Source organism: Selaginella moellendorffii, unplaced genomic scaffold (genome assembly GCF_000143415.4).
Source record: "Selaginella moellendorffii unplaced genomic scaffold, v1.0 SELMOscaffold_126, whole genome shotgun sequence".
NCBI classification, from domain to species: Eukaryota; Viridiplantae; Streptophyta; class Lycopodiopsida; order Selaginellales; family Selaginellaceae; genus Selaginella; species Selaginella moellendorffii.
The window spans coordinates 19,307-29,766 of record NW_003314387.1 but is presented as its reverse complement, the minus strand read 5'-3'; the positions used below and the strand labels follow the sequence as shown (position 1 = coordinate 29,766).

At 43.9% G+C, this 10,460-nt stretch overlaps 2 protein-coding genes across 5 annotated transcripts; one reads left to right on the top strand and one right to left on the bottom strand.

The window, feature by feature from the left end:
* Positions 1 to 1,453: 1,453 nt before the first annotated feature.
* LOC9645179 (protein WVD2-like 3) lies at positions 1,454 to 3,757 on the top strand. Of its 2 annotated transcripts, none has more exons than XM_024665730.1 (9): positions 1,454 to 1,812; positions 1,887 to 2,408; positions 2,477 to 2,692; positions 2,753 to 2,802; positions 2,868 to 2,906; positions 2,990 to 3,101; positions 3,184 to 3,255; positions 3,315 to 3,422; positions 3,502 to 3,757. In XM_024665730.1, exons 1-9 carry the CDS (start codon positions 1,747 to 1,749, stop codon positions 3,649 to 3,651), a joined length of 1,335 nt encoding a protein of 444 aa, XP_024521498.1. In that variant the 5' UTR covers positions 1,454 to 1,746; the 3' UTR covers positions 3,652 to 3,757. The 2 variants fall into 2 exon arrangements, with proteins under 2 accessions (XP_024521498.1, XP_024521497.1); XM_024665729.1 differs by having other exon boundaries at positions 1,455 to 1,812; positions 1,872 to 2,408.
* An 11-nt stretch (positions 3,758 to 3,768) lies between these two features.
* LOC9645207 (voltage-dependent L-type calcium channel subunit alpha-1S) lies at positions 3,769 to 10,333 on the bottom strand. Of its 3 annotated transcripts, XM_024665725.1 has the most exons (23): positions 10,206 to 10,333; positions 9,934 to 10,150; positions 9,752 to 9,876; positions 9,558 to 9,698; positions 9,396 to 9,503; positions 9,231 to 9,348; positions 9,044 to 9,168; positions 8,881 to 8,989; positions 8,741 to 8,812; positions 8,613 to 8,679; positions 8,454 to 8,557; positions 7,942 to 8,401; positions 7,793 to 7,882; positions 7,597 to 7,739; positions 7,274 to 7,518; positions 7,086 to 7,212; positions 6,224 to 7,033; positions 5,194 to 6,171; positions 4,771 to 5,121; positions 4,434 to 4,720; positions 4,277 to 4,369; positions 4,107 to 4,212; positions 3,769 to 4,051 (listed from the first exon to the last, which is right to left on the bottom strand). In XM_024665725.1, exons 1-23 carry the CDS (start codon positions 10,292 to 10,294, stop codon positions 3,806 to 3,808), a joined length of 5,211 nt encoding a protein of 1,736 aa, XP_024521493.1. In that variant the 5' UTR covers positions 10,295 to 10,333; the 3' UTR covers positions 3,769 to 3,805. The 3 variants fall into 3 exon arrangements, with proteins under 3 accessions (XP_024521493.1, XP_024521494.1, XP_024521495.1); XM_024665726.1 differs by lacking the exons at positions 9,231 to 9,348; positions 9,558 to 9,698; positions 9,752 to 9,876; positions 9,934 to 10,150; positions 10,206 to 10,333 and having other exon boundaries at positions 9,396 to 9,477; XM_024665727.1 differs by lacking the exons at positions 9,044 to 9,168; positions 9,231 to 9,348; positions 9,396 to 9,503; ... (2 more) ...; positions 9,934 to 10,150; positions 10,206 to 10,333 and having other exon boundaries at positions 8,741 to 8,817; positions 8,881 to 8,968.
* Between the last annotated feature and the right edge of the window lie 127 nt (positions 10,334 to 10,460).

Genomic DNA, 10,460 nt, shown 5'->3' with positions numbered 1-10,460 from the left:
AACCATGACTAACAGACATTATTTTTGTCTGAACATTACTTAAAGTATAATAATATATTATCTGTTTATTTGGACTATGTATATTTTAAAACCATGATATATACAGAAGTTAATATTTAACTAGTAATCCTCTTAATAAAATATGAAAGTAATAAGTTTCTTCATATTATGTTTATGCTTTAAAGTTAATTCTATAATTGAATATGGGGGAAATGGTAAAATAAGTCGAGAGAGTGTTAATTTAATTTTATATGCAATGGAATTAATGATTAATAATATATCCTCAGAAGAATTGCCTAAAGGACAAAGTATGGAATTTCCATTCACAATACAAGATGATAGTGTTGGTCCATTAAATATTGTTAATCAGATGTGGGTATATAGTACATCTGGAAAACACTATGATCAATGTAGTGCAAATGATAATACTATTGAATATGATCATGGGACTAATGTGAGAAATCAACTAAATAACTTATTACAAATATATCGTGATGCAATACAAAATTTACGAGCAACATTTGTTACAATAATAACTGATTACTATGCAATTGAGTATATTATTAAGAACTTTCATCAACCAAAACGATTAGAGAATTTAAATATTAAAACTAATACTTTAAAGGATTGTAGGATTTATATTACAACATTAATGAGTACTTTACCTTCTTATTACTTAAGAGGTTCACAATTTTTATTATCTCCAAATAAAAAAGCTCTTTTATATTTACATCTAAATTGTATTTTGGCTATATATGTAAAACAGAAAATAAAATGGTTTGTAGGTTCAAATAAATATAAAAACTGTGAATTTAAAATGCAAATAGATGGAAATATAGTTTTATATTCTAATAATTATAATGTTATTTGGTCTCCAAATATTTTTTGTGATAAAGTAAATTGCTTTTTGTCTTTACAAAATGATTGTAACTTGGTATTATATGAATCTTTCCAAAGAGTGTTTTCTCATTATCCTTATATTAAGGATAGATGGGCATCAAATACCTATCCTTGTTAATTAAACCATTTAATATAAATAAAATATTAAATATTATAAATTTGATGAGTAGCCTTGAATTTTTTGTTTGCTTAAGCAAACCTAAGCCAGTAGTGAATATACCTAGAATATATTTGAATAGTTTGACCACCTAATAGTTGATATTTATTCAGATTAATCTTATGTTTATAAAATATAAAATGTATAAAGTTTTTGTACACCAAGTCAAATTTTTAATATTTCAATAAGTCAAAAAAATTAGTAAAAATAAATAAGTAAACCAAATGTTGTTTTAAGAAAAGCATATCATTTTTGTTTTAAATATGAATTTAATTTAGATCAAATATCAAGATTTTATATTAAATTGTTACAATAATAGACACAATAATTTGGGTTTGCTAGGATCGAACCTTCGATGCAAAGCTATAGGGCCCACAGTGATTAGGTTGCAGGTCACGTATCAACACTAATTGATCATCTTAGCTAAAACGAGGTTCTTCTTTCCTTGGCTTTGGCCGCTAGTTCCATTCCTCTGTGATGGATCTTTCTCTGCACAGCCCTGGCCGCCATTCCAGCGCCTGCGCCCCTCGATCTCCACCAGAAGCAGCAAGCTAGGACGAGGAAGAATCCGGCGCTGGCGCTCGCGAATCATGCCTCGAAAGCAAGGATCGCGGCGAGCAGCGCAATGCGGTGAGTGATCTCCGCCTTCTCAATGAGCCTCTGCCATATGGTAGCGGCCTAGGGACGAAATGGGGGCTTTCTCCTGCGATTCCAGCCCCGGCAAGAAGATCAGCGGCGCCGGCCACAGCGATCAGGTAAAAAAATAATTTCTTTCTCACTTCGCTCCGCGCGCTTGTCTGAATTTGTTTCTTAGATTGCTCCCGAGAAGGAAGGGGTGTCGATCTTCTTTGGGAGGAGCTCCATCGAGACTGTCAAGAACTTAGCGGTAACGCGGTGGAATTCTATACCCAAAGAGTTCCAGGAAGATGTGAGCAGGGCTGCAAGCCCCGGATCGGTCGCCAGGAAGGCTGCATTCTTCGATCACTATATACGAACAGTGTCACTGGAGAAAAAGGCCGTCTCTGGTGACCAAGAACCAATGGCGCAACTAGAAGAACACGAAGAGCACGCAGAACAAGAGGAAGGAGAAGAGCAGGAAGAAGAAAAAGAAGAAAAAAAGGAAGAAGAAGAAGAGAAGGAAGGAGCTGTGGAGTACACAAATGATCCAGAGGAGAGAATGGATCAAGTGGAAGGCCATGAAGAACAAGAGCCGTTAGCGTCAGCATTGGCAACACAGGTGGACGTACAGTGTCCGATGGAGTCAGCTATTTATTCCGAGCAGCAAACAACAATGAATTCCAAGGAAGAAGTGGACGAAGAGTCGACAAACTCCACAGTTTTTTCTGCCAAGGTGAGTCCATATCTCTTCCACTTCCGAGTTTTAAAGATGCTTCGCACGATTTCGTTATTTTTCTGTAGACCTTGCAGGCAGCAGACTTAAGCCTGGCAAACAAAAAGACGATTCTTAAAGGAGAAACTGGAGTGAAGAACGATGCCACTGCTCCTGCTAGCGTTTTAGCAGCAGCATCACAGAGCAGAAAAACAAAATCAGCACGCGCTAGTGCCACGGAGCAGCAGGTTATCAACAAGTGGAATTCAAAACAGGGACTTATTCCGGGAGTCCGCGCAACGCAGGTGAGATTAAATTGCTGACGTTGAAACCACTTAGCTGCTGTGGTCGTCTCTTCAATGCAGGTGACAAGCAAAACAACGACGGAACAATTGACAGGGAAAAAGTCTGTCGCGTAAGTAAGGTGGCTTTGCTTGTGAACATCGGTTGCTCACTTTAAAAGCACATGTCTTGTGACAGGCCCAGCCGAGTCGCCAGGACAAAGAATGAAAGTGCGGTGTATCCTTTTGAGCTTGCCTCGTTTCCTGCCTAGACATGTTTGTGTGCATGCAACAAGCTGTGGAACTTAACGCTATCCACAGGCCGCCGTCATCGAAGGACAAGGAGAAAAGCACCAGATTGAATGGCAGTGGTACTGCTACCGCGAACGGATTTGCCTTCAAGAGCAACGAGCGTGCCCAGAAGAGAAAAGAGGTGAAGCTTGTTTCTTGCTAGTTGCTAGCTATTGTTTTTTTTTTTTTTATGGAGTGGTGTTGATCAGAGTGCTTTGGAACAGTTTAACCGGAGAATGGAAGAGAAACAAAGTGCCAAGGCGGCTGAAAAGAGCAAGATCCAAGCAAAGACACAGGTGTTTAAACTTGCTGGTCGTATTAGCGTGGCGTTCTAATCCTGAGCATTGCTCCGCAGGAAGAGACGCAAGCAGAAATCAAAGAGCTTCGACGGGGCCTGAATTTTAAAGCGACTCCGATGCCTGGGTTTTACCAAGAGCCATCCACCAAACCTGACGTGAGAAAGGTGACCGAATTCTCTCTTTTTCTTTTCTTTTTTTCTTCTGTCTGACTTGACTCTACCTACAACTTGGGTCTACCACCAGGCTAATCCGAGAGCTTCCAAGTCTCAACCTCACAACGATCATCCAAGCCACCATCTCAACAAATCGAAAGACACACCCGCCGGAGCTCCTTCCAAACAGGGAGCAAAACAGATAGGCGGGAGTTCTTCCTCTGCTATCGCAGTATCATAACAATCGCCCCCGATGTTAGCGTCGAGAAACTACTATAGCGACCGAGACATGGTTTCTATAATCCCCTGGAATAATGAAACGAGCTACTACATTGTTGGAGCATCCACATCCACCATCTTTTCAAAAGAAAGAATAGCATTTTACATTTTACTAGTCAGGTTTCTAGATCTTCTAACAAAATTGATTCACTTTTGAGTTTCTCCTCCTTTTCTATCTCCTCCTGCCTCCCCTTTTCTCTCGTCCTCTCAGTCTCCTTTTCAGTCTCTTCTTCTTTCTTTCTCAGCTTAACTCTTCTCACCAGATGTCCCCTCCACGCGGCTTGGATTTTGATGACCGCGCCACCTCTGTAAATGCCCTGGATGTGTTTCTCCCTCTCGATTCGTAGCGAGAGTGGAAGGCCCTGGTGACGAATTATAGCTAGCGTTTAGAACGAGCTAGAAACATTTTTGTGTTACCGTGGGTCCAATCTTGTAGAGTGTTAGCGTCTCAAGGAGTTGCTTGAAAGGAATTCCTTTGTTTGGAACTCGGAAGCTCATGACTTCGTACTCTATCCTTGCGTACCTGTCTCGGCAAGAAACAAGAATCAAATCATATCTCGATGAATGTTAAGGCTTCTATAGCTCACCATTCTGACGAGGCATTGTGTCGACGTCCCAAAGGAATCCCGAGAGAATTCACAAAATTCCTGAGCTTGTGAATGCCAATAAATCCAGTTCCCCTGCCAAATCCGTACGCATGCATAAAGGCTCCGAGGAAAAGAGCAGAGAAAATGTGGAAGTTACCTCGGATCAAATGCGTCTTTGGACCATAGGACCCTGTAGTCCTCGAGATGATTCGGAGTGATCATCGAGTTCTCGTTCACCAGCCCGAAAGTGATCACGTCCAAGATAATAGCCACGAACAAGTTCATGAATATGTTGTTTGCCACGACGATGAGCGCCACAAAGTAGACAACGCCCGCTACAGGAAAACCGCAGTCGTTTGCCATTAGCGACGAACCTTTCGTGCAGTATGGCGGCGCCACCATAACATCGCCCATAATGCAAGACCAGTTATCAGCAGTTGTCACCTGTAAGACTACAGAGTTAATCTGTGCCAACTTGTGAAAACATTGTGCACCTGAAATACGGTGATGAACGAGTTTACAAAGCTCCTGAAGTTGATGGCAGGCCCAATGCAAACTCCATCCTTCACTTGACTAAACATTTGAAAGCCAATGCCCGAGAACGCGAAGAGGCAGATCATGAGAAGAGCCATGATCTCTGCCATGCTTGGGAAGCAGACGATTATAGTGTTTATCAGCACCCGGGCCCTTGGAATGTGAGGAATAAGGCAAAAAAGCCGCAAGCTGTATGCAACGCGGCCTATAGTTTGACGAGGCGAGCCTTTCTTAGGCAACAAACACGCAGCAGCTGTCAAGGACAGCGCAGCTTCCAAATGACTAGCGTGGTCATGTTTGTAAACGCTAAACTGCACTCGCCGAAAAAGAAAAAGAAAGAAGTTAGAAGAGTAGCCCGAGAGTTTGTTGCCGATTGTACTCACCTCATTACCAATTATCTTCAGCAACATCTCTACCAAGAAGAGAGTTGTGTAGAAACAATGAAGTTTCTGCCGGCTTCTGGAGGTTGCCTTGGTCTGGTTGGCAACATGAGAGGCCAGAAATGCGCAGTAACTAAGAATGACGATTACCATACCGTGGGGATAGTACTTATGATGGACCAAATGATAGCAAAACTTCCTGATGGGATCTTTCTGCGGCCGCGGCACTGGTCTCTGTCTCATCTTCTGAATTATACGGTTCATGTCCCTCCAGAGCTTCTGCCGTTCTGTCAGAAGCTTGGAACCGGATCTAACTCCAAACTCGTTGATGAACACTCCCACGAAAACTCGCATTATAAAAAAACCTCCAGCGCAGACAAAGGCCACCATGAAAAGAGCGTAAACCGGGCTGTGGTTTCGGCGGGGCTGATGATTCTCGGGAGCAATGTCCATGACCGGATATAACCAGTTTCCAACCCAATTGTCGAAGCTAGACGTGATAAACAGGGTGAGAAGAGCGTTGCCAATGTCATCGAAGTGGAACGCAGGATTGGTCCATGCACGCGGAGCCATAAGCGAGACTTTGTTGATGTAATAGCCCGTGCAGTAGGCTCGGTGACTCACATTAGTGTCGTTACAAGAGTAAAGGTGGCCACGAAAGAGTTGAATAGCGATAGAGCCGAAGATTGCAAAGATGGTGAAAGTGAATAGCAAAACTGACGCAATCGCCGGACAGGTACTAACCAGATTACCGAATAAACTCTTCAACCCGGTGAGCCGACACACGAATCGAAACGGCCGGAGCGCAAGCAGAGCGTGAATAGGCCTTGCTGAATTCTCGCTCCACGTCGTTTTCATGTTAAGTGCGTCGATGATAAGTATAAAAACGTCGATCAGGTTGTAAAACTCCCCCATGTAGGCGTCGGGAGTGAAGATCAGGCCTTGAGAGATAACTCTCATGAGAAGCTCCGCGAAGAATACCTGTTCCAATCACATAGCATAAGAAATCAGAGCATGGAACTGAGATGCTTACCACAAACACGAGGTTGTGCAGTACAGGCAGGAAGGACTTGAGAACGAGGGGATCGCCATTCGGCTTCATCTCGACCACAGTCCACACGCTGATAACAGCCCAAAACATTGAGAACCACCACCACCAAACACTTCCCACAACTAGCTGGCACAAGTTCCTGACGGCGTTTCCTTGTCCAAACAGAAGAAGTGACCCTTCTTGCAAGTACCACGGCCTCTCTAAAGTTGCAATGCTCTTCTCAAGCTCCTCGTACTCAGCTAGCTGAAACGACTGCCTTTTGCTGGCGGTTCTACTCATTTTCCGGCTCAGCCTCCTGTCCATTCTGCTTGGAGCCCTTACGACAGGTGGCTTGGTCATTGTTGCAAGCGTGAGAACTGCGCTCTCTAGTGCAGTTCTCGACTCCCGCCTTTCGCCAATATCGGTTGGAAAGCCGGACGTTTGAATAACTTGAGAAGAGCGGCGATGCAACTTCTCTGATGTTGCTTCAGAACTGGTGCGGGATTGTTCTGCAGCAGCAGATGTTGAGGGCTGTAATGTGACGCTTGTATTGCCTGGTGGCTGCTCAGAAACTGCCCCTGGAAGCTCCGACTGTCCACTACTGGCCCGTTCAGATCCTCCATCCCTTGTTCGTCTTCTTTCTCGTTCATCCCGTCTGCTACCATCTTTCAATGCCCTCACATTCATGCTTAAAACCCGAGATGCCACCTTTTTGAAACCGGCCTGGGCTCCTTCCACAGCGTCTACAACCCAGCTTCCGCTTCGTATATAAGCCCTGCTATGCATCCGCCTCAGTAGTTTCATATGTTCTACCTGAAAGAGAAAAATATCATCGACAGAAGTTTTTATTAAACCAGGTACTTACTCGTTGTATCTGTTTTTTTTGGTTGTCAGTAAGTTCGCTCCTCTCCAGGATGACGGCAATAATAAGATTTAAGATAACATAAGTTGTCATGCAGTAGTATAATACATAGAGAAAGGGCGCCAGCCAACTGTGAAAGAAAAACCATTACTTCGTGTCAGAGAGAAAAAACCATAGTAGTATTTACTTACTTATATTTCACTCCGGGTCTCATAGAGTTCCACATTTGGTTGACCCAGGATTCACCTGTTGTGACGGTAAACCATAAAAGCATAGTCTGCAGCATGGAGTCATGATTTCCCCTGGGATAACCGTCCGGAAAGTTATAGTATTGACCACTGTACAGTTCCATGCTGATAATGGAGCAAATTGTAATAACAAGGAGGTAGAAGAAAAAAACACTAACAAGAGAGCCCACACTTTTTATACATGTGGCCTGGGAGAAGTTAAAGTCAGTTAAAAGAAAAGTAAGAGCAGGAAAAAAAAAAAAAAAAACTGTGTACACGAGCCTTACCACTGTACTTGGATGTTTATCCACATACTTTTTCGACAAGTAAAACCATCGCAAAACCCGAACTGAAGAGATATTGGGATAAGCTCTTGAAACCAAAGCCCCAGCAGACACGGAGATCACGAAAACATCGAACACGTTCATTTCTGATAAAGACAGGCATGTTCAGTGAAGGACAAGATAAACAGTATGTACTCACTGTCTGCAATAAATGGCCCAGGTCCATACGCAAGAAATCGCAAAACCATCTCTGTGGCAAATATAACAAGCAGCACCGCTTGAATAGCATCTGTCACCATGTTAAGGACGTCAGAAAGAAATTCCAGAAACAAAAACCATCAGACGTACAAAGAGTATAGAGTAAATCGTTCGACATCCCATATTTGTACAGGCACAAGATGATGATGTTTATAGTGACCGCCAATAGCACCCCCCGGTTGAAGTTTGGATTTTCAACAATTGCACGGGACTTATGCGACAAGTCCATTGCTGCTCTCATACCCATGGTCACACTACGACTCAGCGCCCGTGAGTAAGTTCGTGAAAACCGCCGGCTACCCCCAGCCATGGAGAACTGTCTACTGAACCTGAACGAGGTGGCCTGAAAGGCCGCCTTCACGGACGACCGAGTACGACTTACAGCACGAATGACGTCCCGGTGCATTTTCTTTGATCTGTTTATGAAACGGATGTGCCATCTCTTGTTCCTCTCATCGTCCTTAATAATGTCGTCTTTGAGAACATTTGCCATTACCGTTGCGTTGTAGAAAGTAACTTGGTTCGGTTGGCGGCTTTTCTTTAGCAGCATCTGGAAAAAGAAAACACAAAACATATAGAATTCAGAGAGATAAAGTTCTTGCCTGATGTTCAGCCCTCACTCGAAGGAACACTCCACTTATACCAGCAATGAAAACATTAATAAGCAAGTATGTGCCAAAAACGACTAAAGTCATAAAATATGCATCTGCATCCAAGAGACTTGAGGAGTCAACAAGAAGAAGAAACATTAGAAGCAGCACCTGCTTGCGCAGCTTCGGCATCCTTGATGCTGTACATCAAGAGACTCCAACCTTCCAAGGATATGACCTTGAAACAAGCAGCGACCGTCAGAACAATTTTAAAAGACACAAAATTGTCAAATGAGAACCTGAAACATAGTGAGCAGGGCATAGTGGAACTGATCAAAGTTTGTAGATCCCCAGTTGGGATTACCGGACACCTGCACTGCAAGAGTAAACATTTAAGGAAAACTACCTACTGTTTCGATGATAAAGATCAACTCCTTACCAGACATTTCTGACTTTGTGAGCTCGGGCACTTGTACCCATCCGTCACTTTCTTCGCGTCACAAAACCGCTCTGGATAGGCCAACTGGTTATCTGTCGTTCGAATGCACCTGGATGAGTAGCAAAACGCTTTAGTCTACAGAAAAAGGCTCGTATATACATACCGTTGATCTAAAGTTTCCTCGAGAAACTCAATACCAAGGAGCGCATAGAAGACGATAATGAACAGTGTCAAGTAAATGACGTTCTCAAGAGGAACAATGCTCCTTCCAACTGCAGACATGATAGCCTAGCAAGTGATTCACACTTTCGTCATACGTTGTTATGGGAACATAACCTCAGAGAACATACTATGACATCAGCGAAGAACGTGAAATGCTTCAAAACTAACAGGGCTCGAAATGCACGAAGAATTGCAATGCGTGCAAAGAACTCGCTTCCAGTCACACTTCTTACACCAATATGGACCCTAAACTTTAAGACCTTCAGTATAGAAAACACGAAAGACCGACTTACCAGGAATCAATCACGATGACAAAATCGAGCCTATTGTATGGATCCCGCAGGTAGGTGTTGGGACCTCTGATAAATCCAAGACAGAGGATCCGAAGAATCATCTCAATGCTGAGACAAAAAAGAATGTCAATGCTAAAATACCTCTTAGATCTTTATACTTACGTGTAGAACAGAGTAAGCGTCGCATCGGCAAAGTCGAGGTCGAACTTCCGGACGTGAGTCCATTGTTCTTGGGATGATCCTTGGAAGATGAGCACCAAGAGGTGTGATATGATCAAGCAAAGAACGACATACTCCGCTTTCCTGGAACAGTAGTGAGAACTTTGAAGCAAAAACTTCAGCGCTAGAATGCTTACTGGTTGTAGAGCATCATAAAGAGCTTCAAACGCGCCGTGCTATAAGGACTCCACACCCCCAGCGCATGTCCTTCCATCTGAGCTCCAGTTCCAAGAGCACTACGCATTGCCTTCCTTCTCACAATCTGTGAAGAAACGAAAGTGAAAAGCTTTACACTACACAGGTGGGTGGAGTGACTTACCAAAATCCTCTTCACTGTCTTGTAAGCCTTCTTCCAGTTTTGCTTGGCGGCCGAATCGATCGCAATGGGAGGGAGCTCGTCAAGTGCCGCAAGCAGCGCAGCAGTAGATTGCGCCTTCGCATCCGTCGGCCGCCGCACGCCATGGATCGGCGGCAATTCCGGCTCCCACTGAGGATTCCTCGCGACGAAATCCGGGTCCTCCTCTGGATCTTTCTGCCTGTAAGCACACCACAAGCACAGAGAATACAGCGCCGCTGGAGCTGTGATCTTACCCCTCGGTGAGCTTGGACACCGCCTTGGCCGCGGCGACGACAATGCCGGAGATCCGCCGGCTCAAGCGCCTCTCTCTCTCGGCCTCCATCGCCGGAGATATGAAACCCTAATCCCCTATTTCTAGAACAAACAATAGGGCACTTTTTTCAAAAAAGAGAAATGCGCGGGTCATCCACATTGGATTGCTTTGAGTGTCAGTTACCCCGCCATACCGCGCGGTAAGATACCGTTACTTGGCGGTACGCCGCGCGGCA

Excerpts from the sequence above, each read along its gene's own strand:
- LOC9645179 (XM_024665729.1), top strand. The coding sequence starts at position 1,747 with ATGGGGGCTTTCTCCTGCGATTCCAGCCCCGGCAAGAAGATCAGCGGC. Across the intron at positions 2,409-2,476 it reads CCACAGTTTTTTCTGCCAAG|ACCTTGCAGGCAGCAGACTT; the intron begins GTGAGTCCATAT and ends ATTTTTCTGTAG. Across the intron at positions 3,423-3,501 it reads CCAAACCTGACGTGAGAAAG|GCTAATCCGAGAGCTTCCAA; the intron begins GTGACCGAATTC and ends GTCTACCACCAG.
- LOC9645207 (XM_024665725.1), bottom strand. The coding sequence starts at position 10,294 with ATGGAGGCCGAGAGAGAGAGGCGCTTGAGCCGGCGGATCTCCGGCATT. Across the intron at positions 9,169-9,230 it reads CGTTCTTCGCTGATGTCATA|GCTATCATGTCTGCAGTTGG; the intron begins GTATGTTCTCTG and ends ATCACTTGCTAG. Across the intron at positions 4,052-4,106 it reads TCTACAAGATTGGACCCACG|GGCCTTCCACTCTCGCTACG; the intron begins GTAACACAAAAA and ends ATTCGTCACCAG.